The 27,069-nt window shown below is 75.2% G+C and overlaps 1 protein-coding gene across 30 annotated transcripts in view; it reads left to right on the top strand.

The window, feature by feature from the left end:
* Window positions 1-12: 12 nt before the first annotated feature.
* The window catches only part of PLEC (plectin), a 55,813-nt gene continuing 28,756 nt past the window's right edge, over window positions 13-27,069 (top strand). For 4 of the 30 annotated variants that reach the window (XM_072034173.1, XM_072034154.1, XM_072034151.1 and 1 more), the window contains exons 1-4: window positions 13-154; window positions 820-860; window positions 1,291-1,419; window positions 5,061-5,256. In XM_072034173.1, coding sequence (XP_071890274.1) covers window positions 28-154; window positions 820-860; window positions 1,291-1,419; window positions 5,061-5,256 — 493 coding nt within the window. In that variant the 5' untranslated portion in view covers window positions 13-27. Of the gene's footprint in view, window positions 155-819; window positions 861-1,290; window positions 1,420-2,801; window positions 2,818-3,334; window positions 3,459-5,060; window positions 5,257-9,370; window positions 9,494-11,834; window positions 11,908-15,509; window positions 16,109-17,338; window positions 17,457-17,647; window positions 17,921-21,045; window positions 21,107-21,468; window positions 21,778-25,232; window positions 25,494-27,069 lie in introns of those variants that run through there. The other 26 variants (XM_072034148.1, XM_072034146.1, XM_072034147.1 and 23 more) reach the window with 12 other exon arrangements.

Genomic DNA, 27,069 nt, shown 5'->3' with positions numbered 1-27,069 from the left:
GGGGCCGCGAGTTCCCGGGGCTCCCGCATGGCCCCGCCGAGCCCGGGGACACCGGGGGACCCCGCGTGGCTCTGGGTGCTCTGGGTGCTGGCCTCGGCTCTGGGCCCCCTCTGCCTCTGGGCGCTCTTCGTGCTGCGGTGCCCGCGCCCCCCGGGTAGGACGCGTGGGGACGCGGTGACACGTGGCGGGAGGCGGCACGGGCACGATGGCCCCGCGGGGCCACCCCCAGCCGGCCCCTGGCAGCGCGGGGCCGTGGGACTTTTCCTCCCCGCTCCCTGGGGCCGGATTCCAGCCGGGGAGCGGCAGCGGGGGCGAGGGGCACGGCGGCGCCAGGGCGAGCCCCGTTCCCATCGCACCGATCCTGCGGCGGCCCCTTCCCGGAGGAGCCCCCGGCTTTTGGCCCCCCCCTGTTCCTGCAGGGTGAGCGGCACCGGGGCACTGCCGGACCCCCCGCACCCCATGGGACCCCGCCGTGTGGGCAGGGGGAGGGTGGCTCCCATGCGGGGGCTCATCTGGGGTGTGCCGGGGTGAACCCATGGGGCTGTGCCCACAGCACGTGCCAGGGACGGGCGGTGGGGCCGTGTGCTCGGGCACGGCACCGCGGGCACAACTGGCAGCGTGCCCGTGCCACCAGCACCGGGACCTGGCACCGGCTCCTCCTGGGCACGGCCCGGGGCAGGCGTCGCATCCGCACGTGGAAGCGCTGCCAGCGCCCAGCTCCGGCCGGGCAGGGCGGGTGCCAGGATCCGGGGTGGGGAGCGGTTTGGGGCACTCCTCACGTGCCAGCACCGAGCCATCGCTCCCGCTTTGCTCCTGCAGGGAAGCGGTCGGAAAGCGCGACGCCGCCGGCAGCCCCGCAGGTAGGAGCCCGGCCCTGGGGTGCCAAAATGCAGCTGGGGTGGGGGCTCCGCACCCTGTCCCACGTGGGGCTGGGGGCCCCCTTCCAGCCCCGCTGCACCCCATGGGGCCCCGCTGGTCACGGGCCTTGAGCGGGGGGAGCCTGGCGCTGCCGGTGCCAAGCGTGCGGGACCTTTGTCCCGAGGGGCCCGCGGGGCTGAGCGTGGCACTGAATGGGGCTCTTTGTCCGCGCTCTCAGCGAGGGAATCGCCCCCTTCTCCCCCGCCGGGTGCCGCACGGAGTCGTGGCCGGGGCACCCGTGCCCTGCCCGGCGCAGGGGGAGGCCATGGGCAGGCAGCGGGATGGGGGGGTGCCGTGCCGTGCCGCGCGGTGCCGTGGGGCACTGTCCCTGTCGGCAGTGGGGACGCACGAGCCAAGAGCTTTGCCTTGCAGCGGAGCCGCGGGAGGGGCCCGAAGCAGCGCCCGGCGCCTGCTGGGGGACAGCGGCTGGCGGGGACCAGGACGAGGACGGGGACGAGGACGGGGACGAGGACGGGCAGCAGCCGCCGGGCACACACAGCGGTAGGGAGCCGGGGGGGGGACACGGGGGTGGCCCTGGGGTCCCCTAACCCTGCTGGTGCTGGCAGCACCGTGAGGCTGGGCGGGGGCTGTGCCACCACTGGGCAGGTGGAGGGGACTGGGGGGTACTGGGGGCACTGGGAGGGGCTGGGAGGGGCAGGGGAGGTGCCTGGGAGCTGGGGTGAGGGCGTCTGCTGAGGGGGGGCTGTGTGTGCACAAGCACGTGGGTGTGCCTTGCACACCTGGTGGGCGCATGCGTGTGTGTGTGCGCGCGCGTGTGCGTGTGTGTGTGTGTGCGTGTGTGTGTGTGTGTGTGTGTGTGTGTGTGCATGTGTGTGTGTGTGTGTGTGCACGCCTGCACCTGCGTGAGCCTGCGTGCTGCATCCAGCGAGGCCCAGGGTGTGTGTTTGTGCACGTGTGTGTGCATGCGTGTGCATACACGGGTATGTGTTTGCATATGTGTGTGCACACGTGTGTACATGTCTGTGCACATGCATGTACTTGTGTTTTTGCATACGTGTGTGCACGCATGCATGCATGTGCGTGCACATGTGGGCGTGCACGTGTCTGTGTGTGTGCACGCGTGCACCCAGTCACTGCGTGCACGTGGGCGTGCCTGGCACAGACGGATGTGCCGGCAGTGTCTGCGTGGCCGCTCTGTGCCTGCTGCTGGTGCCCGCGGAGCCACGGTGCGCTGCCGGCTCCTGTGCCGCGCGGCCCCGCTGTGTGCAGGCTCCTGTGCCCCTGCAGCACCGCCCGCACCCGGCGCCACCCCGGTCCCGGCACGGTGCCAACCCCGGGGCCTCGCCGGCTGCCAGCGCCTCGCCCCTGCCCGCTGCCTCCCGTAGCGGTGCCGAGCTCCATCCCTGCCGCGGGGCCGTGGGGCCGCGGGCGGAGGGGAGGCAGCGGAGCAGAAACCGGGCTCCTCTCCCTCTCTGCAGCATGCCGGGGCCTGTGCTGGGGTCCTGGTGTTGCCCCCCTGCCGCCACCCGGCTCACTCGGTGCCAGGACGTGGCGGCACCGCCTTCCCGTGCTCCCACTGCGGCCTCCTGCAAGGCCGCGCAGCCGCGGCACCTCGCCGTGCCCTGCGGCTGTGGCTGGGCACGGAGCCCGGGGGTGGTGCAGGGATGGGACCCACACCCCCACCGCGCTGCACCCCCACTGCCTGCGGTCCCCCCGGCGGTGCCACGGTGCCCCTGGGGCCTTGCTGTGGAGGCCGGCTGTGCCGGGGCGCGCAGCTCCGGTGCCACCGCGGCGCAAACAGGCCCGGAGCCAACAGAGGCTGCGCCAGGCAGGAGAGGAACTGGGTCATGTGAAGGCTGAAGCCACCAGCACGGGGATGGTGGCACCGGTGGCACGGGTGGCAGGGCGCACGGCTCGGCCCCACCGCGGCGGCTCCCGGTAACGGGGTGCGGGAGGCAGCGGGGCGCGGGGTGGTGGGTGCGGGGACGGTGCCCAGGGCTGCTGCGGGTGGTGGGACCCGGGCCCTGCACCCCCTGCACCCCCAGCTCTCGGGGCTGCGGGTGGCACGGCCACGGTGCCACCGTCCCCTGCGCCACGGTGCCCCCGTCCTTGGCACCCGGGGATCTTGTCCCTGGCACCCGGTGCCCCCGTCCCCGCCGGGTCGTGGCCGTGGGCTGGGGTCTGGGACGAGCCCCGGGAGCCCCGGGACAGCGCTGCGGGGCGGCACGGAAGGGGTTAAAGGGAACGGGAGGGGGGGGGGTCGTGGTTAACCCCTTCCGTGCCGTGCGCTCCGGGGGCGGGGGTCGCGGTAACCCCTCACCCCTCCTTACCCCCACCCCGGTCGCCGCTCGCCGCCCGCTGTGCGCGGCCCCGCGGGTGCGGGTGCGGGTGCGAGATACGGGCGGCCCCGCCCGCCCCCCCCCCGGCCCCGCCCGCCGCCCGCCCCCGGAGCCGGGCCCCGCCGGAGCGCAGCACAGCGCTGCCGGTGCCGGTGCCGGTGCCCGAGCCCCCCCGCCCCCAGCCCCCCGGTTGGAGATGCCCCCGCGGCGGGCGCGCACCGGGGGTCCCCGCGGCGCCCGGTGAGTGCGGCCGGGCCGGGCGGGGCTGGGGGCTCCCCGCGGGGGTCCCGCGTGGGTGCGGGCGGCCCCCGGCTTGGGGAGGGCTGCGGGGGGGCTGCGGGGCTGCTGCGGTAAATGGGGGGGCGGCGGGGGAGCAGCGGGCGCGGGGCTGCTGCAGGGGCCGGGCGTGGGGATGGGGCTGCGGGGGTGCGGGGCGGGGAGGGGGGGCTGCTGTGGGGGGGGGGCTGTGCCGCAGGGGCTGCGGGGGCTGGGCTGGGGGAGGTGCAGGGGGTGCGGGGTGGGGGTGCTGGGGGGTGGGATGGGGTGGATGTGGGGCAGGGGCTGTGCTGCGGGGGTGTCCCGGGCTGCCCCCCCCCCCCGTGCCGAGTCCCCCGGTGGTGCCGTGGCGGGGGGGGGCTGCAGCCCCCGCGGGGCTGGGGGCGCGCTGCCAGGCGCAGGAGGGGCCGTGGGCTGCGGCGGAGGCGCAGGGGATGGAGGCTGCGAATCAGCCGTGATGGGGGGCCCGGGGGGGCCCCTCTGCGGCGTGTGGGCAGCGATGGGGGGGGAGAGACCCCCGAGGGCCCTGTTGCAGGGGGCAGGAGCGGGGGGTTCCCGTGGGGCCGTGCTGTGCGTGCAGCCCCTGCTCGGGGGCTGCGGGCACGGGTGCCCCCCGGGGCTGGGGGCTGGGGCCGGGATCGGTGCTCGCGGGGAGCCCCAAATTGCTGAGGCCCGGGGATGCTCCCGGGGATGCTGTGCTCAGGATCTGGCCCTGAGCTGGCCCCAGCCCCTGGGAATGGTGCAGCAGCACGGAGCAGTGGGGAGGGCAGGGGGTCCCCATCCCCGTGCCACCAGGGTGCCGGTGATGGTGCCACCATCCCCATGGTGCCGGGCACCGTACGGGTGGCAGGGCCGCTCCTCCCGGCCTTGCTGGTGCTGCCCGGCCCCGGCACGGGGCGATGCGGGCTCCGGTGGAAAAACATTGCCCGAGATCACGTAACCGGTGCTGGCTTCTCGCGGCGCTGCGTGGAGGGGGTGGAACTGCAGAGGCGGCCTCGCTGCCGCCAGCCCTGACGTGCGGCCTCGCCTGGCAACCTGCGCCGCGCTCCCCAGGTGCCACGAGGCTGCAGAGCCCCGGCAGCAGCTCCCGGTGGCCCCAGGTGCTCCCCACGGTAGCCCCGGTGCAGCCTCCGCCCTGGTGGTGGCCCCTCCCGGCCTCGGGGCGCATCGTGCGTGGGGCTGCATTTGGGGGGGTGAGGCCGTGGCCACGTCCTGCCCATGCCTCTCACCAGCAGCTCGGTGCTGCGCCCGCAGTGCTCCCTGCGCCCCCAGGTCCCCGTTCCCAGCCCCTTTCCCCATGTGGCAACCCCATGGGGCTGCCCGTGGTTGTTGGGGGGCACCTGAAGCAGCCCCTCCCTGTGCCCCCACCTGGGGGCTGCCCCCTCCCAGCTGCGCCTCCCTCCTGTTTGGCACGGGGCCGGCTGTGGGTTTTGCGGGCGCTGCCGGTGGCAGGTGCGAGCCGGGGCGGTTGGGGCGTGCCCAGGAGCCGAGGAGCTGGGAGCGGCGGTGCCAGGGGCCGGCGGCGTTTGGAGATCCCCCTGCCCTGACCCCGTCCCTCTGCCGCAGGAGCTGAGGCCGGCGGGGTGCCGGCAGCCGGCCGAGATGGCGGAGGAGAGCTCGAGCGGCAGCAGCAGCTCCCCGAGCCCCGGGGACACTCTGCCCTGGAACCTGGCCAAGCACCAGCGCACCAAACGCACCAAGGCGACCGCGGGCAACGGGACGGTGCTGGACCCCGCCGAGCGGGCGGTGATCAGGATCGCAGGTAGGGCCGGCGGCACGGGCGGCGCCGTTTCGGGGTGGTGCTGGTGGGGCTCCAGGCAGGGCTCAGCCCCGTTGGGGACCCGGTGCTGTCGTGGCGGGGTCCGGTCGCGCTGTCCGGTGCACCCGGCTGCCCGCTGGTGGCTGTGGCCGTGCCAGGCTGCGCCGTTGCACACGCGCGTGGTGGTTGTGCCCAGCACGGGGCAAGGGCCTGTGGTTGGGGCCAGGAGGCCGGGCTGTGCCGCAGCGTGCGGTGGTGCCGTGGGGTGATGCCATGGGGTGCCTGGGGACGATGCCGCGCGAGGTCCCAGCAGAGCCCCGAGGATGGTTTGGGGAGCGGGGCATCCCCCTGAGAGGGGAGGCTGGGGGAGCTGGGGCTCTGTAGGGTGGGGAAGAGGAGACCGAGGGGTGACCCCATGAACGTTTATAAATATGGCAAGGGGCAGCGTCAGGAGGACGGAGCCAGGCTCTTCTCGGTGACACCAAAGGGGCAGCGGGTGCAGACTGGAACGCGTGGGGTTCTGCTTTAATGTGAGATGGAACTTTTTTATGGTGAGGGTGACAGAGCACGGAACAGGCTGCCCGGGGGGGCTGTGGGGGGCATCCAAACCCCGCCCGGACGCGTTCCTGTGTGACCTGCTCCAGGGGTTCCTGCAGGGGGATGGCACCGGCTCCAGGGTCCCCTCCAGTCCCTGACGTTCGGTGACTCGGCGTGGTGCCGCCGTGACCGGCAGTGCTGGGCCGGGGAGCAGGGGGCGATGCCGTGGCTTGGGGACGCGCTGTGCTGCACCGTGCCGTACCGCGGGCACCGGGACCCCTGCACCCTGTCAGGGCTGTGCCACATCCCCTGTGCCACGGCAGGGTGCTGTGGTGGCTGTCCCATGCCCCCTGTGCCATGTTGCAGTGTCATGGTGGCTGTCCCGTGCTGTTGCTGTGGCCATGCCTGTCACGGTGACTGTGCTGTGCCCCCTGTGCTGTGCCACGGTGACCATGTCATGTTGTGGTGGCAGTGCCATGCCCCCTGTGCCATGTCACAGTGACCACACCGTGCCCCCCGTGCCGTGCTGTCACAGTGGCTGTGCCATGCCCCCTGTGCCACATCACAGTGTCACCGTGGACATGCTGTGCCCGCTGTGCCATGCTGTCACGGTGGCTGTGCCATGTTGTGTTGTGGCGGTTGTGCCGTGCCCCCTGTGCTGTGTCACAGTGACCACGCCGTGCCCCCTGTGCCATGCTGTTGTTGTGACCATGCTGTGCCACCAGTGCCGTGCTGTCGTGGTGTCCATGCCGTGTTGTGGCAGTTGTGCCTTGCCCCCTGTGCTGTGTCACAGTGACCACACTGTGCCCCCTGTGCCGTGCTGTCTCGGTGTCCGTGCCATGTCCCCCGTGCCATGTCCCAGCATCGTGGTGGCCGTGCCATGCCCCTGGCAGTGCACACCGTGTCCGTGGTGTCCCCGGGCAGGACGCGGCTGCCACTGCTCTGGGGCTGCGTGTGCTGGGACACCACTGGGGACACCACTGGGGACAGCGCTGGGGACACCCGGGGGGGGGCGCGTGTGTCCGGGCCGTGCTGTCCCCGTCCCCTGGGGACACCGAGTCCCCTCTGGCGGCCGCGTCCCGGCCTCGCCTCGGGGCGCCCTCGGGGCGCAGTCCCCGGGCCCTGCAGTGTCCCCGGCCACCGTCAGAGGGCCCCCGGGGCCGGGCTGCGGGGGGGGGCCGGGGGGGGGGCCGGGCACCGAGACCCTCAGCAGTGGGGGGGGGCGCGGACCCAGGCGGCGCCTCCGTGTCCCGGCCCCGCGGCTGCTGGGGACACCCCGGGGACACCCGGGGGACACGCAGGGGACACCCCGGGGACCTCGCTCCGTGGTGCCCCCCCCGGGGGGGGGCTGTCCCCGTGCCCTCGCTGCTGGCACCGCAGCTCCGCGCCCCCACGGCCGCGGGGAAACGAGCCCCGAGCCCCCCCCCTCCTTGTGCCGGGGGGGCTGCCCCTGGTGGGCGCCGTGTCCCTGTGTCTGGGGGGGGCGCACACGCGGCCGGGGGGGGTTCGTGCCCCCCCGCACCCCCCGGCGGGGGCCCCGCGCCCTGGCAGCTATGGGCCCGCATTGTTTCCGCCGCCCGTCCTCCTCCCCGATTTAGCAGCCGCCCCCCCGCTGCCCCCCCCCCCCCCCCGGCCTTGGCCCCACGGCCTCGGGGCTGAGCCCGGCACCGCGCTGGGGTCCCCGCTGCTGGCAGGGTCCCGGTGGGGGGGGGGAACAATCCTCGGGGGGGGGGGTCCTGATGTCCTGGTCCCCCAGGTGCCCCCCATTTTGGGGCTGTGGGGCTCTGCCGGGGGTCAGTGTTGGGGGTCCGAGGGTCCTGCTGGGGGGGGCAGAGCAGGACCCCAGGGTCTGGGTGTGGGGGGGCCGTGGGGTGCCATGGGGGGCCGTGGGGTGCCATGGGGGGCTGTGGGGTGCCGTGGGGTGCTGTGGGGTGCTGTGGGGTGCTGGGGACGCAGTGGCAGCGGTGGTGACGCTGCGGTGCTGAGTCACGGGGTGGGGCGGCCGCGGGGGGGCCGGGCTGGGCCATCCGGCACCGGGCGTGCGTGGGGCTGGCGGGGGCCGGGGGGGGTGCGTGGGCACGAGTGGGGTGGGTGGGCACAAGCAGCGCCCGGGGGAGGGCCATGAGCACGCCGTGCGAGGGCAGCGGTGCCCCCCCCCCCCCCCAGCCCTGCTCCTCCCTCCACGGGGAGGCACCCCCATGTGCTCCGTGGGGACCCTGTTAGTGCCTGGGCCCCCCCCATTAGTGCTCAGTGCCCCCCGTCAGTGCCCAGTGCCCCCTGTCAGCCCCCCCAATACCCTGTGCCCCCCATTAGTTCCCATTGCCCCCCATCAGCCCCCCCATTAGATCCCAGTGCCCCCCATCAGCCCCCCCATTAGTTTCCATTGCCCCCCATCAGCCCCCCCATCAGTGCCCAGTGTCCCCCATTAGTTCCCAGTGCTCCCCAGTGGTGCCCAGTGCCCCCCAGCAGCCCCAAGCCCCCCCTGCTCTCGGTGCCCCCATTGCTGCCCCCCCGCCTTGGTCTCCTCTGCCTTCAGGGCCGGTGCCGTTCACAGGGGGGGCGTCCCGGTGCCGGCCAGGGCCCGATCCTGCACCCGCCGGTGGCTCCGTGCTCCCTGTGGGTGCCCGGTGCTGGGCACCCCCTGGGCCCTGTCACCCCCTGTCACCAGCATCCCCAGCCCCCTCCTGTCCCTTGTCCCCTGACCCCCCAGCCCCATCCTGTCCCCATGCCCTGTCCCTTGTCACCTACACCCCCAGACCCCCCCATCCCTTCCCACCTGTGCCCACCCTGTCCCTTCCCACCCGTGTCCTCTGTCCCACCCTTTGTCACCTGCACCCTGGGTCCTGTGCACCCCTCGTCACCCCCGCCCCCAGCCCCATCCTGTCCCTTGTCACCTGCACCCCCAGCCCCACACCACCCCTTGTCCCCCCATCCTGTCCCCCTGTCCTGTCCCTCATCCCCCCGTCCTGTCCCTTGTCACCTGTGCTGTCCCCCCAGCCCCATCGTGTCCCCAGGTCCTGTCCCTTGTCACCTCCACCCCCAGCCCCCCACCATCCCCTGTCCCATGTCCCCCCCACCCTGTCCCTTGTCCCCGTGTCCCTCCCGTGTCCCCCATCCCACCCCTCTCACCTGCGCTGCCCCCTGCGCCCCCAGCCCCATCCTGTCCCCGTGCCCTGTCCCTTGTCACCTGCACCCCCAGCCCCACACCATCCCTGGTCCCGTGTCCCCCCATCCCGTCCCGTGTCCCCCCCGTCCCGTCCCGTGTCCCCCCCCAGTCCCGTGTCCCCCCGTCCTGTCCCCCCCGTCCCACCCCGTGTCCCCCCACCCCGCCCCTCTCACCTGCGCTGTCCCCATCCCCACCCTGCCCCGTCCCATCCCCTGTCCCCCCCTCACCCCCCCTCGCCCCCCGCCCCTCCCGCCCCCTGCCCCCGCCCCGCGCCCCGCCCCCCGCCGCCGCTCCACCGCCCCCCGCCCCCCCCCCCCCCCCCCCCCGTGTCCGCTTCCCTTAAGGCCGGGCCGGGCCGGGCCGCGCGGGGCTCCCGCGGCTCCCACGGCTCCCACGCGGCTGCGCCCCCCCCCCGCCGCGCCCCCCCCGCCGCCCCCGGCCCGGCCATGGCCACGTACGAGCTGGGCAGCCTGCCCCCCAACCCCGAGGAGCAGGACTTCATCCAGGCCTACGAGGACGTGCGGGAGCGCTACAAAGGTAGCGCCGGGCCCCACGCGTGTTCCGCGTGGGGAGGGGGGGGTCGGGGCGCGCCAGGCGGGGGTCGCCGTGGGGCTGGGAGCCGGGGCAGAGCTCGGGAAGGGGGGGCAGAGGGGAAGGGGGGCTGTGCCCCCGTGTGGAGCCCACTTGGTGGGCACGGTGCGGTGTCCCACGGCCGCGTGGGAGGGGTGGGCACGCGTGGGGGGTGCGGGGGGGGCTGCGTGGGGCACGTGGGGAGTGCGCGGGGGGTCAGTGTCGGCACCCTAGAGGCACCCAGACCCCCCTGCCCACCCCGGCCGTGGGCTGCGTGGGGTCTGGGGGTGGCCGTGGGGTGGGGATGGGGGCGCAGGGTGTGGGGCGTGGGCTCGGGGCCGCCGTGGGCCCCCCAGCGCGGTGGCGGTGCGGCGGTGGCGGGCTCGGAGCAGCCATGCCCTTACAAGGGGCGCGAGCGCGGCCGGCGCTGCCTGACCCCAGCACGTCACCGAGGCTGGGGGGCCGGGGGGATCCCCGCGGGGGGCCGGGGAGCCGGGGGGGGCCACGCACGGCCAAGCCCCGGCTGCGCTGCCGCCCTCGCCGGGGACCCGTCCCTGCATTGTCCGTCTGTCCCCGCGCCCCAGGGGCTTCTTTCCCCTGTGCGTGCGGCAGCACCGCGGTGGGACCCCGGCCAACATCCTGGCGGACGCATCGGGTGTCCTTTCGGGGGGGCACGGAGGGGTCCCTGCCTGTGTGTGACTCCGTGTGCCTGGGGCTGGTGGTTTAGGGCTCGTCCCAGCCCTGGGGTCCCCCTGACACTGCTCAGCTCAGGGACCCCGGGGTGCCCTGGTGGCTGGTCCCGCTGTTGGTGCTGGTGGGGGGGGTCTGGGTGCTGACCCCTCCCCTGGCGCTGGGCAGGGTCACTTCCCCGCAGCCAGCGGGGTCACCGCACGCGCCGCTGTCCCAGAGCTGCTGGCAAAGCCGGGAAGCGTCAGCCGAGCCTCGGGGCTCTGCAAAAAGCGTTGACACCGCGAGCGAGGAGCAGACGGTTTGGCCCCGCGCCCGCCGGCACCGCCTGTACCTGCCAGCGCCGCCCGGGCTGCTGACACTGGCACACGCCAGCCCCGGGCAGAGGCAGCTCCGGCTGCATCCCCGCGGGCACCGCAGCGAGGGGCCACGGGCACGGCCCCCCCACCAGCCCCAGCCCCAACCCTATGGCCGGGGGGCTCGGCGTCGCCGTGCTCGGCGTCCCAGCGTGGGCACCGCGGCCACTGGCGGGGGTCTGGGGGCAGCTGCCTGCATCCCGCGCCCGTGGGGCTGCCTCTGGGCTCGTGCCCCCCCCGGCGAAGCGCAGCAGACCGGCGCAGGCGGCCGTGTAAGGATAAAAGCTGGAGCACGCCGGCGGCAGGACGGAGCTGCCGTTGGCCGTGCGCCGCGGCCGCGCTGCCTGGGGAGGCCTGGCCGTGCCGCAGGGGGGGCGTGCGGTGCATTCCTCCTGCTGCTGACACCCCCCAGCCCTGAGCCGTCCCCAACAGAGCACAAACAGCCCCAGGGCAGCAGGCCTGGCACCGGCAGCCCCCCGCGGGTCGCAGGGTGCCCACCACGAGCCCTGGGGACGCGGCGGTGGCGGTGCCGTGGGTGTCGATGCCGTGGGTGCCACGGGTGCCGCATGGCGCCGTCCCTCCCCATGGGCACGTGCCCGGGTGCTGGCGGCTGCTGGGTGCTGCCGTTATCACTGCCCAGCCGGGAGCACCGGGGGGGGCAGCGGGGGGGCACCTGGGAGGCATCTTCTGCCCCCCTCCCCAGGCACGGGCAGCACCAGCCACAGCAATTTGGGGCTGGGGGGAGCTCCATGGGGGCTGCAGCTCGGCTCTGCCCGTGGCAGGGGCTGCGTAGGTGCCCCCCCCTTCCCCCCCCCACCCGTGTCGGTGGCCCTGGCAGTGTGTGGGGGGGCTGCAGCCCCTGTGCTGCAGCCCAGACCCGGTGCCGGGGGGGGGGCCCCGCGGGGAGGGGGCTGCGCAGGGGGGGCTGCGCCGGGATGGGAGGGGGGGGGCGAGGCGTTAATGGGGCGGGGCGGGGGGGCTGCGCTGCGGTGGATGGGGATGGGGGGGCTGTGGCGCAGCAGGTGCCGATCCGAGCCGTGCCGATCTGTGCTGATCGATCCGATCTGTGCTGATCGATCCGATCCGATCCGATCCGTGCTGATCGATCCGATCTGTGCTGATCCGAGCCGATCCGAGCCGTGCCGGGGGCGGGGCTGCCGCAGGAGCTGCCCGTTCCCGGTGCCCCGGACGGGGCGGACCGGCCCTGATTGGCCGCGGCCGCCCCATAAATGCAGGGGGGGGGGCGCGGGGCGCAGCGCCGGGCCGAGCCGAGCCGGGCCATGGACATGGACATGGACACGTCCCGCTCCATCCACCACGAGATCATCTCGCTCAAAGGTACCCGCGGGGTCACCTTGCCAGGGGGCTCGGCACCCACCCGGGATGCTCCGCAGTGGGGCTGGGGGCTTGGGGCTTGAGGGGGGGGCTCAGCGCCCGCCCTGGATGCTCTGCAGTGGGGATGGGGACGTGGGGGGGTGTCTTAGAACCCACCCTGGAGGCTCCGCAGTGGGGCTGGGGGTGTGTGGGGGGCTCGGCACCCGTCCTGGATGCTCTGCAGTGGGGCTGGGGTGTGTGGGGAGCTCGTCACACAGTGGGGCTGGGGGCAGGCAAAGTGCTCGGTGCCCACCCTGGGTGCTCCACGGTGGGGCTGGGGGCGTGTGGGGTGCTGGGCACCGGCTCTGGGTGCTCTGCAGTAGGGCTGGGGGCAGGCGTGGGGCTCGGTGCCCACCCCGGGTGCTCTGCAGTGGTGTGGGGGCGTCCGTGGTGCTCAGCACCTGCCCTGGGTGCTCTGCAGTGGGGCTGGGCTGTAGGGAGCTGAGCACGCAGTGGGGCTGGGGGCACGCAGGGTGCTCAGCGCCCACCCTGGATGCTCTGCAGTGGGGCAGGGGATGTGTGGGGTGCTGGGCACCTGCCCCATCTGTGTGCTTCTGCAGTCCCCAGCACTCCCACTGCCCTGTGGCCAGCCTGGGGCAGGGTTGTCCCCCGGGGGGGCACGGTCACTGTCAGGGGACAGCCCCCCACTTGCAGGGGGCCTGAGCCTGTGGGTGGGGGGCTCGGGGCCGCTGCTGCACCAGCGCTTGCTCGGCTGCATGGGCGCACTGCCTGCGGCACGGGAGAGGGGCTTGGGGAGCTGCCGAGGGGGCAGGGGCTGGGGGGGGGCTGTGCCGTGCCGTGCCATGCCGCAGAGCCGGTGCGCTGGGGCGTGAGTAACGGGCCCCGCGGATGCTCGTCACGGGGCTGCTGCACCGCGTGCTCCTGTCCCCTCTAAGCCGCCGCAGCGGGCATGCGGCCACTGCACGGCCAATTACGCTAACGAGCCGTGGCGCTGGGGCTGGGGCTGCGCTGGCTCGGACCCCGGCCAGGGTCAGGGAGAGGTTGGGCTCTGTTCCCCCCCCGTCCCTTCCCCCCTTTGCTGCCAGCGGGGAGATTTATGGTGAGAACGGGCATGGCCGCAGGACCCCCGCCGGCCCCGTCCTCATTAATCCCCCCGGGGCTCCCGGGCCGCTTGGCTCGGCCGCAGCGCCCTGCGAACAGCGGCGCCTTTGTTCCTGCCTCGGCACGGGAGCCCTGCGGCAACGCCAGCCCCCAGGGGCACCGGCACCGGGCTGGGGGCCAAGTGCTGCTGGCTGTGGCCCCCGCTGCCCACCTGCCTGCCCCACAGCGCCGTGGGGCTGCAGCCTGCCCAGACCCCCAGCCGTGGGTTGGGGGGAGGTGGGGAGGGGTCCGGCACCGTGCCCAGTGTCCCCGGCAGGAGGGAGCAGCCGGAGCTGGCTGTGCTGTCACAGCGCAGCGGGTCGCTGCGGCGGGCGCTGACTCGGCACTTCCCGGCGTGCTGCAGTCACTGGGCAGGGGGCCGGGGGGGCTGGGGGGACTGGGGGGATGCTCCGGCCAAGGGATGAGAGCACATCCCCGAGCTGTCCCTGTGCCACCAATGTGGGGACATGGTGATGCTCGGGGGGGCCGTGGGCTGGTTCTGGTGGCTGCGTGGGACAGGAGGTGGCTGCGTGGGGAGGCTGAGGGGGCTGCGCACGGGGAGGCCGCTGCTGGTGGCTGCAGTGTGGGTGCTGTGCTCCTGGCACCGTGCGCATTGTCCCGTCCTGTCCCCACAGCTCCGTGCTGTCCCCTCCGCTGTGCCCGGCATGGGCAGGGCTGGGGGCACCCCGGGCTGGGAACCACCACGGGGGGGGTGTCCCCAGCTCCGTGCCCCCTCCATGGCGCCGCAGAGGGAGCAGCGCTGCGTGGGGATTTGCATGCAGGGGGCCGGCTGCTGCCGCGGTGCCGCGTCCCTGCCTCTCCCTGCCCTGCCGGGGGAGCCTGGGGGCTGCCGGGTGGGGACCCTGCCCTGGGGTCTGGCGCAGCTGCGGAGGTGACGCGGTGCTGGCGGTGACGTGACGGCTGCTGTCGCCGTCCCTGCCCCGGGGGGGGAAGCCGGGTGGAGCGGGGTGCGCGGTGCCCCAGCTCCAGGCCCCGTCACTCCTGGGCCAGACGGAGGGGTCTGCGGTGGGGGAGCGTGGCTGGGGGTGATCCACGTGGCTGCATGTGAGGGTCCTCCCCAAATGCTGCCCACTTGGGAGCTCCCAATCCTGCCGGGGGTGCTGGTGGGTGCCCAAAGCTGCAGCGGGTGGGGCTGTGCCGTGCACCCCAGCCCTGCTGCCCATGAGTGAGGGGCTTCGGGAGCCCCTGCAGTGATTTGTGCCACGGCTGCTATGGCGTGCCAGGCGCTGCCCATGCCCAGGGCTGCGCTCGCCTCCTTGCTCACTGCTGCGTGGGGGCAAGCACAGCTGGGTACGGACCCCTGGCCCCCCACCCGTGCCCATCCCTGCTCCCCACCACTGCCAGCCCCCATCGCTGCTCTGCTCCCCAGGGCACAGCTCGCAGGACACGGGGCACCAGCCTTGGTGCCACTTCTCCTGCTGGTGCCATCCCCAGCGCCACAGTGTCCCCAAGGCCCCCGGCCCTGTGCCACCACCAGGGGTTCCTCGTTCCTCCGGCTGCATCCCGTGCCAGCCTGGCCTGGCCCCAGAGCCGTGCCGGGATCTATCCTCACGTCCCTGTCCCGCTGGGGGCTGGCAGGACGCCCATCCTTGGTCACTTTGCTGCGGGACCCCTTCAGCATGGGGGGGCTCCCCACAGGGTGGTGCGGGCACCGGGTGTCCCGCTGGGACAGGGTGCGTGATGCCAGGTGGGGAAATGATGGGGCACGTGGCGGGGGGGCTCCACACTGCACCCACTTCCAGACCCCGCACTGGGTGCCCCAGGGGCTGTGCCCATCACCGGGCCTGGGGGGTGCTTCTGGGGTCCCTCCCTGTGCAGCCCCCCAGCCGCCAGCCCTGGGGACGGGCAGCGCGGACACCGGGGGGGGATCCCGGCACGGGACACGGGGACTCCGTTTCGCCCGGCCCGACCCGGGGGAGCCCCCCCGCGCCCCGGGAACCTCCCCCCGCGGCGGACCCGGCCCTGCTCAAACAGCAGCAGAGCAAACAGTGGCGCTGGCAGGACGCGGCCCCGGTGCGCGGCCCCGGTGCGCGGCGATGCGGCCGGGGGCGGCCCCCGCCTGTTTCTTCCTCCTCGCCATGGCGACGGGGGAGAAGGGGGGGGCGCGGGGGCCACGTCCCCGGGCAGGTGCCCCCCCCCCCCCGCCGCCCTTCCCCCGGGGCCGCGTCCCGCGGGGGGTTCCCACGGCGCGGGGAACCGGCCCGGTGCGTCGGGGCGGGCCGGGGGAGCCGCGGGGCCGGCCCGGGGGGGGGCTGCGCGGGGCCGGGGAGGGGCCGCTGAGTCAGGGCCGCCGCCGAGCCGCGAATGCCCCGGCCCCCCCCACCCCCCCCCCCCCCGCGCCCAGCCCGGGAGGTGGAGCCGCCGCCAGTCTGCCCCGCCGCGCGCTGCGAGCAACCGCGCCGAGCCGAGCCGAGCCGGGCCGGGCCGTGCCAAACCGCGCCGGGCCCTGCAGAACCGGGTCGAGCCGTGCAGAACCGGGCCGGGCCGTGCCGAGCCGTGCGGGACTGAGCCGTGCCGTGCCGTGCCGTGCCGTGCCGTGCCGAGCCGTGCCCAGCCATGGTGGCCGGGATGCTGATGCCGCTGGAGCGGCTCCGCGCCATCCTGGAGCTGCTGTTCCGCGAGGGCGTGCTGGTGGCCGAGAAGGAGCGGCGGCCGCGGCGCTGCCACCCGCAGCTGCCCGGGGTGCCCACGGTGCAGGTGATCCGCGCCATGGGCTCGCTGCGCTCCCGCGGGCTGGTGCGGGAGACGTTCGCCTGGCGGCACTACTACTGGTACCTGACGGACGAGGGCATCGCCTACCTGCGCCAGTTCCTGCGCCTGCCGCCCGACATCGTCCCGCTGTCCCTGCAGCGCGCCCGCCGCCCCGCCGCGCCCCCCGCGCCCGCCCGCCGCCCCGCCGCGCCCCCCGGCCCCGGCAGGACGCGCGAGGAGCCCCCCGGCTCCCGGCTGTACCGGAGGAAGGAGGAGGGCGAGCAGCACGTGGAGCCCGTCGCTGCCGCCGGGGGGGTGTCCCGGGAGGGCCCCCGGCCCGGCCCGGCCCCAGGTAGATCCCGGCAGCCGCGTGGGGAGGGGGGACCTCGTGCCGAGCCGGGAGGGGGGGCGCCGGGCTGCTGCCCACGGGGGGGGGCTGTGCAGCGCGGGTGCCGGTGCCGGTGCCGGCCGTGCCCCTCTTCCCATCCCGGAGAGGGGGTGGCTCCTCCCACCCCCCCGCCCGACCAAAGGGCACCCACGGGGATGCGGATGTGCGTGGGGACGGGGGGTGCGGGGGTGGGGACGCGGGGACCCCGGGGCCCAGCGTGGCTCCTGGAGGTCGGGGGGCTCTGGGCCCTGCCGGGGGGGAATCCTCCGGGCACGGAGGGGATGGACCGGGGCGGGGGGGGGGGACCCTGGCGCCGCGTCCTGCAGCGGGAGATGCTCGGAGCTGCAGCGGGGCCGAGCCCGGGGACGGACGGCGGCAGCTGGGGCAGACGGGGCGGCTGGTGGGGAGGGGGCTGCCGCGCCCCCCCGCCCCGCGGACACGCGATGCCGACACCCGATCCGCGGCCGGGGGGCGCGGCGGCAGCTGGATCCGGCGGGGGCCGCGGGGCATCCGCGGCGGGGGGGCCGGGGGCAGCTGCGCCCCGAGGCCGCGGTGCCGGCCGCTCGCCCTCCCCGTGCCGCCGCCCGTGACTCAGCCCCGCGGCCGCGGCCGCTCCAAGTTTCCAGCAGGAAGGGGCCGAGCCCGCGCCCCGGCCAGGCCGTGAGTCAGCGCGGGGGGGGTCGGGGGGGAGCCGCCTGCACGCGTGGGCAACGTGGGCAACGGGGACTGGGTGCGCGTGCCCGCGGCGCGGCCCCGCGCAGGGCAGTGTCAGGGCGGGGGCAGCTCCCCCGGCTGCAGCCGGTGCCGCCCGTGCCGTGTCCGTGTCCGTGTCCGTGTCCGTGCCGTGCCCGTGCCCAGCACCTGGTGGGAACCGGGACCGGGCCGGTGCTGCTCTGCCCCCGGTTTTTCCACCCACCCGGGGCCGTCGGTGCGAGAAAACCCGACCTGGAGCCGGTGGTGGGGTCACGGGGCCGCGCCGTCGGGGGGCAGCGGGGGACACAGCGGGGCACACCGGGGGCGATCCCGGCCCCGCATCCAGCCCCGGCCCGTGCATCCCCCGGTGGCGGCGGCCGCCCCGTCGGGCCGGTGCAGGGGGCTCCGCCGTGCGGGCCGGTACCCCCCGGCGGCTCGCCCCTCTCCGGGGGCCGGGGGCCGGGGCCGTCCCGCCCCCGTCCGTGTCATGTTCTAACTCGGGCACCGTGACGGGCCCCCGGTTATTTATATCGGCGCCCGCCCGCTGCGTCCCTCCCCCGCGGGCTGACCGGCGGAGCCGCTGCGCCTCGCTCCGCGCTGCCCATGAAGGTCGTGCCGGGTAGGCGACAGCCGCGCCGGGCCGAGCCGGGCCGGGCCGCGCCGGGCCGGGGGGGGGCGGCACCGCCCGCCGTATAAAAAGCCGGCACCGGGCTGTGGGGGGGGCGGGGGGGGGGGCACGGGCCGGGGGCAGGGGCTGGCGCCGGGCCCGGGGCCGCCCCCGCGGGGCTCGCTCCTGCCGGTGCGGCGGGGGGAAGGCGGCTCCGCGCCGCGCACCGGGAGGGGTTAAGGCGGAGCGGGAGCGGCCCCGGGGGGGCGGGCGCTGGCGCCTCCCAGCCCCGCCGGGCCCGGCAGCCCCGCCGAGCCGAGCCGAGCCGAGCCGTGCCGCGGGGCGGGCGGTGCCGCGGAGCCGCGCCGGGATGGACGGCCCCGGGTCGCTGTTCCCGTCGCTGGTGGCGGCGGGGCACGCCGTGTCCCTCGCCCTGGTGTGGTACTGGCGGCGCCGCGCCGAGCCCCTCGCTGCAGGTGAGTCCGGCCCGGCCCGGGGCTGCCGAGCCGCGGGGCTCCGGGGCTCCCCCGCCCGCCGCCGCCCCTCGCCCCGCCCCCGGGCACCGGCCCAGCCCCGGCGGGGGAGGGCCCGGCCGCGCCGTCGGGGCGGGAGGCGGCGCAGGGGGGGGGGGGTCGGGGGCCGCGGGGCCGCTGCAGGGGGCTTTGGGGCGCGAGCGCTGCGCGGGGCGGGGGGGCGCGATGCTGAGTCCCCCCCCCCCTCTCTCTCCGTGTCCCCCCGTGTCCCCAGCCCGGCCCCTCCCCGGCCGTTCCCGGCAGCCCGGTGCCGGCGGCAGGTGCTGCCCCGGGGCGCCGAGGTGCCAAATGCCTTCGGGGACAGGGCTCTGGTGACAGGGGGGCGCTGGGGAGCGACAGCTCCACGCCTGCGCGGCTCCGGGCTGCCCGCCGGGGGGGTCCTCGGTGCGTCTGCCCCCACCCAACACGGGGCCATCCAGAGGGCTGCAGGGTCCCGGTTGTGCCCCGGTGCTGCTGGAAGGGGCGGTGAGGGGGGGCTGCTCCTGCTCAGGTTGTGTGGTGGCTTCACGGAGCCCCCGCTCCCCATTGCCCCCCCATGAAAGACGGGCACAGCCCCCCCCGCCCCGCTGCAGGACGCTGGCACCGTGCCCGGTGCAGGCAGCGTCTGAAGGGCGCAGCCGCCCGGCGGGGGGGGGTCCTGGCGCGGCTGCCCGCGGTGCGGCACGCTTGCACTGCAGAAGGGCTGGGCCGGCTGCGGTGAGGCCGGGCAGCCGCTGCGGTCAGGGGCTCGGCACCGCAGCCGGGGATCTCCTCGCGCGTCCCCTTGCGCCCGTGGCACCGTCTCCCCCGGGGAACTGCTGGGGGTTGGTGGGGGGCAGGTGCTGTGAGACCCCCGTGCCTGTGGCTGGGGCGGCCTCCTCCAGCTCCTCCTGCCCCAATCCTGCAGGGCTGACGGATGTGGGGGGGATGCAGGCTGTGGTCACAGCCCCCCCGCCGCTCTTTCCAGGGCGTTGGCTGTGGTTTCCGTCGATCTGTGCACGGCATTCGGAGCTGTCACGCTACCGGCAGCAGGGCCAGGCACCGACCCACATTGCCATGGCAGCCAGACCGCGGTGCCCCGGTGCTGGCGCTCACAAAACCGCAATCCTGCAGCTGGTGCCGCGGGCTGCCCGTGCGGGGCGATGCCGCGGCCTCTTCTCCCTGCCGGCAGCGCGAGCAGGGCACCTTGGCGCAGCGCGGCCCCCCCGCGGGGCTGCTGTCCCTGGCACCTGCCCAGTGCTGTCCAAAGGGCACCCCCAAGGTCGCAGCTGCTGGGCTCCATCATCCCACCCGGCCCTGCCTGCGCCCCCGTGCCGGGTGTCCCCGCTCCCTCCCTGTGGCGCCGTCCCTGCGCGCCCTCGTCCCCGTCCCAGTGCCCCGGCGTGGCTGGGGTCTCTGTCCCACGGTCCCCGCGCCACCGTGGTGCCACTCGGCGGGGACACCCTGCTGGGTGTCGGGGTTATTTTTGAGCATTGTTCCTGGAATAGCGCGGGGTGGGGACGCTGTGGGGGCGTCCATGGGGCTCTGCCCCACTGCGCTCCTGCCTGCTCTCCGTTGTGCCACCGGCACGGTGTTGGGGAGTTTAACCGGGATTCTGCACCCCTGCTCTGCTCATGCCTCGTTTTCCTCTGTCCCCATGCCAGGGCTGAGGCACCCCCATCCTGCACCGCTGTGGAGATGTGAGGACCCCTCCAGGCCCTCTCTCAGAGCTGGGTGCAGGATCCCTGGGACAGAGAGGGGCGGCAGCAGCCCCCAGCACATCGAGTGGGGCCGGAGCTGTGGCCCTGGGTGGCTACAGGGCCCCCCGCCTGGGGCAGGGGCCTGGGGGCGATGAGGCAGCACCGGGAAAGGCGGCAGGCTTGGGAGGGGGCCCTGGGGGCCGCGGCACAGCAGCTGCAGGAGCGCGTGCGGGTTCTGGTGGCAGCGGAGCAGCCGGCCGGCGCGCTGGTTTCGGTAGCAGGATCCGGCTGTTTGTTTGGGCCTGGCTCCTGTTACCAAGGCTGCCAGAGGCTGCTCGTGGCCTGCGCCGCAGCGGCGGCTGTGGGTGGAGGAGGCCCCCAGAGAGGCTTGGGAACCCCCATCCTCCCGCCCAGCCTCTCCACTCAGCTTTTCCACAGCCCTTGCGGCTGCGGCTGTGCCAGGCCGGGGGCCAAAGGGGGGGTCGGGCGCTGCCGCTGGCTTTGGCCTCGCTGATGAGTCACCGGCCTCGCAGGAAATGGCGAAGGCTGCGGCTTGGGGCCGTGCTGGCAGCTGCTGCCTGCGCTCGGCAGCAGCCGAGGCTCCCTGGCACGGTGGCACTGGGCTGTGGCACGAGGGGGGGGCAGGACGTGGGGGATCTCCCCGCTTGGCGTGCGGATGCTCAGCCCTGGTTTCTGGCCCCAGCCCCAGCCCCAGCGCTGCAGTTTGGAGCCTGTCGGGGTCCCATCGGCTGGGACTGGGGTCCCGAGTGGGGTGAGCGCAGGGGGAGCAGCGCAGGCACCCCAAAGAAAGCGCTCTGCCTGCGTCCCAGCCGTGTTTCCTGCTCCGTCTCGCCTGGTGCTAATCGCCCCGGCCCTGCCTGTCCTGCATGCAATCGGTCCCCTCCTGCCCCTTATCTCGGCAGCACAGATGGGATGCGAGCGGCACGTGGGGCTGATCCGTGGGGCAGAGCCGTGGGGTTGGCCCAGGCCGTGCCCAGCCCTACCCCAGGAGCTGCTCTTGCACCGCAGCCCCACGGTGCGGTGCTCCCCCTGTGCAGGCTGGCGGGGCCGTGCCGGGCTGCAGCCCCCTCCTGGTACGGGGCGGGGGGGACAGCAGCGGCCCCCGGCCCCCCAGCTCCCCTCACTGTGCCGTGCTGTGCCGTGCCGTGCCGTGCCTGCCAGGCCAGGCCCTTTGGTCCCGCTGCGAGCTCTTGGCACGCAGCGGCTCCGGGATGTAGGGGACCCCCGGGTGAGCCCCAGGGTGGGCTCGTCCGCGGCGGCAGCGGCCAGCCGGGGGCAGGAAGAGCCGGGTCTGGCAGCGGCCCTGGGCTGTGTGAGTCACCGCGTCCCACGGTTCCCCTCCAGATGCGGGAGCGCGCGGAGCAGAGCGCAGCACGGCCGTCTCCGGCGAGGCAGGGCCCGACGATGCTGCGCCGCCTCTGCTGCTGCTGCTGCTGCTGCGAGCGGCAAGGCAGGTGCCAGGGGTCCGGTGGCATCCCCCCAGCCCGGGGCTGCCATCCCTGTGGGGTTGCCCCCGGCGCAGCTCCGCTCACCCCCGTGTGCCTGGGGGGCACAGAGGGGCATCTGCGCTGCGCTGGGGGGCACTCGGATGCGGTGTGGGGCAGCCACTGGGGTGCCAGGGGGGCAGGGGAGCCGTGTGCCTGCTGCTGGCGGGGCTGGCGTGGGTCCTGCGTGGCCTCGCCGGGACCGGGGCATGTGCGGGGCACGAGGCTGGGACTGAACCCGCCCCGGGAGCCAACCGGGGGGGGCGCGGGGACCCCCGGGTGTGCACCTGGGACGTGGTTGGTGGAGTAACCGGGGGGTTACCGGGGGCCCGGGCACGCGGGGATGGCTCGTGGGGCCCCCACCCGTGTCCGGGGCGGCGGGGAGGGGGGGGGCGGCGCGGGACGAGTCGGGCACGGGGGTCCCGGGGCGCGGGGGGGGCCGGAGCGGGCCCGTCGGGAGGCGCGGCGCGGCGGGGCGAGGCGGGGCGGCGCGGGGCGGGACCCACGCGCGGCCCCGGGGCCGGGGCCGGGACCGGAGCCGGCGGCAGCAGCGCGGCGATGGCGGGCTCCGAGTGGCTGCGGGGGGGCTCCGAGCCCGAGAGGAAGCGGTACCTGAGCGCACAGCTCTGCTGCGCCGGTGCGACGGGACGGAAGGGACGGGACGGGGACGGGGAGCGCGGCGGGGACGGGACGGGACGGGACGGGACGGGACGGGACAGGACGGGGGGGTCGGGCCGGGGCCGCTGCGCACCCGGGCAGCGCGGTGGGTGCCGAGCTGAGCCGTGCCGGGGGCGCTGCTGCCGGGAGCTGCGCCGTGCCCGGGGGTGCCCAGCGCCGGGGGCTGCTGCGGGGCTGCGCCATGCCCGGGGCCGTGCCGGGGGGGCCGTGCCGGGGGGGGGCCGAGCCGAGCCGAGCCGTGCCGGGGAGCACCGGGACGCGCCGCCGTGGGACGGGGGGGCCGGGAGGGTGGCGCAGGGCCTGCGCCGGGCAGAGAAGGGTTAACGGGGCGTGGCTTGCCCGTTAAGCCCCGCCCCCTCCCGGGTCCCGCCCCCCCCAATTTGGCGGGGGCGGGTCCGGGGAGCACCCGCGCGTGTCCGTGTCCGCGCGTGCCCGCGGGTTTGTGCTCCACGGGCGTGGCCGCGCGCACCTGCACGGCACCGCCGGGACCCCCGGTCAGACCCCCGCGGACCCCCCGCCCCTCCCCCGCCCCCCCCCTGCACCCCCCCCACGCGTGTCACCGTGGGGTCCGTGGCGCTCCGAGCCCCGCCGCGGGGCAGCCCCTGGGGGCACGGGGCCGGGGGAGCCACGCGTGGAGCCCCCCCCCCGGCCGGAACCAGCCCCGGTGCTGCAGGAGGGGCGCAGGCACGGGTGGGGGCCGGGGGCCGGGTGCCCCCGGTGCCGCAGGGGGCGGCAGGTCCCGACGGGCCGGCCCGGCCGGTGCAGCGCCCACGGAGCCCCGCGGCCCCCGGCGCAGGCGGGGAGCAGCTCGGGCACCCGGTGAGGCCGGGCTGGCAGCTCCCGGTGCCGGGAGCCCTCCCTGTCCCCGGGGCTGCTCCGGGACTCTTCAGATCTTCAAAGCGCCACCGTAGCCACGCCACCGCCGCCGCCACCGCCACCGCGCACCGTCCCACGCCGCCCTCCGGCCTGCCCACGGGCTGTGAGCTGCCTCTTGCGCCACCCTGCCCGACGCTGTGCTCACCCCCGGGGCACGGGGCTCCGGGGTTGTCACCAGCTGGGGACGCTCCGCGGTGGCACCAGGGCGCTGGTGGCCGCTGCGTGACCGAGCGAGGGGTTTGGCAGCGCCCGGTGCCTCACCGTGGGAAGCGCAGGAGCTGGCGCTGCCTCCCGGCCCCGGGGCTGTTGTGGCAGCCTGGATCCAGCCCTCGCCAGCAGCCTGTGCCGCGCGTCTCGTGCCGTCACCGCACGGTGCCCAGGCTCTGGCGCTGCATTGGAGCAGGGCCAGGGCTGGGATCGGTGCCGGGGCACCCATCTGTGCCACAGCCTGGGCACTCTCCGCTCCGGTGGGGAGAGCTCTCGGCTGCGCCGCGGTGGCCAAATCCTTCGGCAGTTTGTGGGCGCTGCCTGTGCCCTGTCCCCGTGGTGCCGGTGCTGGGTGTGGGTACAGGTGGAACAAAACACACCGACACGGAGCCACCCGTGTGGCCCCACCCGGCGGCACAGGCGCCCCTTGTCCCCCTGCCCCGGGTGCCCCACGTCAGCCCCTGCCGAGGCACCGTTGCCCCCTGTGCCCGTCCCATTTGTGGCAGCCAGCGCCGCGGTGCCGCGTGCGGATGAGTTGTGGCTCAGGTATGTCCCTGCCCTCTGACGCGCGTTGGCGTCAGCCGCGCTCCCGCAGCTGTAGCTCGCCGCCCCAGATGTGTTGTTGGTGGAAAATCTGTGCCTTTGGAGCCTGCTGCCGCCCGCATTCCTCAGCGCCTGGCCCTGGCCCCAGCCCAGCAGGCGGTGCTGGGCCGGGAGAGCGGCCGGCGCTGGGAGCGGGGAGCGGGGAGGCTCCTTCCCGGCAGCGGGCAGCCAGAACCACAGCCCCCCGCCCGCCTCTGCCGGAGCCATCCCGGTGGGGTCGGTGCCGGTGGGCACTGCCTGCGGTGTGCCATGAGCAGGGCATGGGGTGATGTGTGCCAGCCTCTGTGTCCCTCGGACTCCACGTAGGGGTCGGGCCGTGTCCTGGCACCAGCGGCGGGGCCGGGCTGGTCGGCGCCGGTGCTGGCACTGTGTGGGTGCCAGCCTCTGCGTGGGGCCGCGCCGCGCCACTGCTGCCCTTTCTCTTGCTGCCCTCGTTCCTGCCAGCAGCCCACGTGCTGGGCGCCTGGGCAGGGTCACAGCAGCTGGGGGTCCCCTGGGGGATGCATGGCCAGGCGAGTTACCAGGTCCCACGTGAGCAGGGATGTTCACCGGTGCCAGGGACGGGATTCCTCCGGGTGCCCCCTGGCAGCACCGCCCGCACCCCCCATCCCTTGTGAGCGCCCCACGGGTGCCCCTGGGGTGGGGGGCGGTGGGGAGAGGCCCCGGGGGCTGAGCAGAGCCGGGTGCTGTGCTGGCAGCAGGCTCGGGGCCGGCGGCTGCCCGCCCTGGCTGTGCCAGACGCGGCGCAGGAGCGCCTGGAATGCGTTGCCGGGAGCGCTGGCTCCAGCCCCACGCTGGCTCCAGCCCCACTCACTGCCTGGGGTGGAGGAGCCCAGCTCCTGCGCCCGCGTGGGCATGGGGATATGGGGATGGAGCTCTCAGCCCCCGGGCAGGGGGGTCCTGAGCCCCCTGAGTGTGGGGAGCGTGGGTCCTGCAGCTGTGGGGCACAGGGCTGGTGGTCCCGAGCCTCCCGGTCTCGTGAACCTCAGGGTCCTGCAGCCCCAGGATATGGGTCCCATGAGTCCTGTAGCTCTGGGGGTCCTGAGGACCCTGGGCACAGGGATTTGGTGGTCCTGAGCCTTGCAAACCTGGCAGTCCTGCTATCCCTGGTTGTGGGTGTGCAGGGTCCCAAATCCCCTGGCCTAGGGAACCGAGTGGTGCCGAGCTCCCTGGGGACAGGGCCTGGGGGAGGCTCGGGGTCTCTGTGGCTCCTTGGCTTGTGAGCCTGGGGGTCCTGAGCCTCCTGGGCTTGCACACTTGGGGTCTTGTAATCCCTGGATAGGGGTCCCATGGGTCCTGCAGCTGTGGGGTGTGGGGCTGGGAGGCCCCAAGCCTCCTCATCTTGTGAACCTGGGGGCTCCAAGTGCTTTGTGCTTGCAGGGTCCCATAGGTGCTGCAGCTCCAGGGTGCAGGGCCGGGGTCCTGAGGACCCTGGGTTTGCAGACCCGGGGGTCCTGAGCCCCCAAAGAGCGGGTCCCACGGGTCCCACAGCTCTGGGGCGGGGGGCTGGGGGTCCCGACCCACTGGGTTCGCAGACCCGGGGGTGCCGAGGCGCGGGGGTCCCGGGGCTCTGCTCCCCTCTCCCCCCCCGGCCCCCAGAGGGGTCTCCCGGGGGCTCTGCCCCGCGCCCGCAGCCCCCGGGCCGCGCCCCGAGCGCATGGCGTGGGGAGGAAAGGGCGAGGAGGGGCCGGCGGCTTCCTGGGGTGGGGGGGGAGCCCCAGTCCCCGCCCCCGCCCCACAGCTCCGCACCTCGGCCGGGAGGGGCCGGGCCGGGGAGGGGTTTGCAGCCGGGGTAGCGCCGAGCCGAGCCGAGCCGAGCGGGGAGAGCGCAGCGAGCGCAGCGCCGAGCCCGAGCCCGAGCCCGAGCCACCATGTCCCGGCAGCGCGCATGGTGCCGCGAGGATGAGGAGGGTCTCGCCGCGGGCCAGAGGAGCACCTCGGAGGACAACCTCTACCTGGCCGTGCTGCGCGCCTCCGAGGGCAAGAAAGGTAGTGGGGGGCGCGGGGGCTGCTCCTGCGCTAATGGCACGGCCAGCGGCACGGGGAGCCCTGATGCAGCCCCACCAGGGAAGAGCCTGCGCTGGGGGGGTGTCCCCTGGTTGGGCTGTGGGGAGACCCCCACGCTCGGGGGGTGTCCCTTGGTTAGGGTATGGGACAGACCCCGTGCTGGGGCGGTGTCCCGTGGCTGGGCTATATGACAGACCCCGAACTGAGGAGGTGCCACTTGGTTAGGGTATGGGGCAGACCCCATACAGGGGCAGTGTCCTCTGCTTGGGCTATGGGACAGACCCCATAGTGGGGCGGTGTCCCTTGGTTAGGCTGTGGGACAGACCCCATCCTGAACTGCTGTCCCTTGGCTAGGATATGGGACAGACCCCGCACTGGGGCAGTGTCTCTTGGTTAGGTTATGGGGCACATCCCACGCTGGGGCGGTGTCCCCTGGTGGGGCTGTGGGACAGACCTCCACGCTGGCCCATTGTCCTGTGGGGCAACGCCGTGGGGCCAGAGCTAGCCCACGGGACCGGGCCCTGCAGTGCCCTGCAGCCGGGGCGCCCGCCCCAGTCCCAGTCCCACGCCGGCGCCAGTCCCCATCCCTGCTGTGTCAGCGCGGGGTGCAGGCGCTGCCCGCGGCGGCAGCGAGCGCTTCCTCCCACGCCCTGCCCGTCCTGCCCGCGGCCGCCCCGCCCCGGCTGCCTGCTCGTGGTGGCTGTCCCCATCCCGGGGCACAGCGGGCTGCGGGGCACTTTGGGTGCTGAGCGCAGGAGCGCTCCCCGTGGTGCGCACGGACCCGCCTGGGCGCGGGTGCCCGCCACACTTCCTTCCTCCCTGCGCGCTTGTGCCACTCCCCGTGCTCGCTCCCCTGCACGTCCCGTCCCCGTGCAGCGCCCTGGCCTCGTGCTGTGTGCCCAGGCCCCGAGGACGAGCTGCCCGTGGGGATCACTCCACCAGGGTGCTGTGGGGTTGGGGTGTCCCCGGCGCGGAGGGCTGGGTGCTGCGCTGGCAGCGGGGCGCTGCGTGGGCAGATCCCGGCACGCTGCGGCGGGGCGAGATGTGGCATGCGCCACCCTGATCCCGACGGATCGCTGCGGTGTGGGCAGGAGGGGGCCAGCAGCACTGCCCCGAATGTGCCATTGAACCCTCCTTGTCCCCGTGCTGGGACCAGGACCGGCCACCCGGGGCTATGCTGTGATGCTGGGAACGGCTGGGGCGAGGCGGGTGAAGCGTCCATAACGGGGACGCGTGGGGTGGGTGCTCATTAGCGGAGATAAGTGGCCTGGGCACTCGTTAGCAGGGGTAACAATGCAGGCCCTCGTCAGCGGGGGCAGGAAGGGCACCGGGTGGGGCCCGTGGGGCTGCCTGGCTCCGGGCAGCGTCGGCTCGTGGTGCCCGGCCGGCTGCGTCAGCCCCGTCCCCGTAATTACAGGGCAGAGGGGCAGGGAGTGCCCGGTGACTCAGAGCCCCGCGGGCAGGGACACCCCTCGCGGCTGGGAGCAAGGGCAGCCCCCGGCTGCCTCCACCCTGGGGTATCCAGGCTTTGTGGGGCAGGCCCTGGGGGGCTCCCGCT

The sequence above is a fragment of the Anas platyrhynchos genome, chromosome 2 (genome assembly GCF_047663525.1).
Source record: "Anas platyrhynchos isolate ZD024472 breed Pekin duck chromosome 2, IASCAAS_PekinDuck_T2T, whole genome shotgun sequence".
Classification (NCBI taxonomy): Eukaryota; Metazoa; Chordata; class Aves; order Anseriformes; family Anatidae; genus Anas; species Anas platyrhynchos.
Note: the sequence above shows the minus strand (reverse complement) of the source record. Positions and strands in the feature narration are given on the sequence as shown.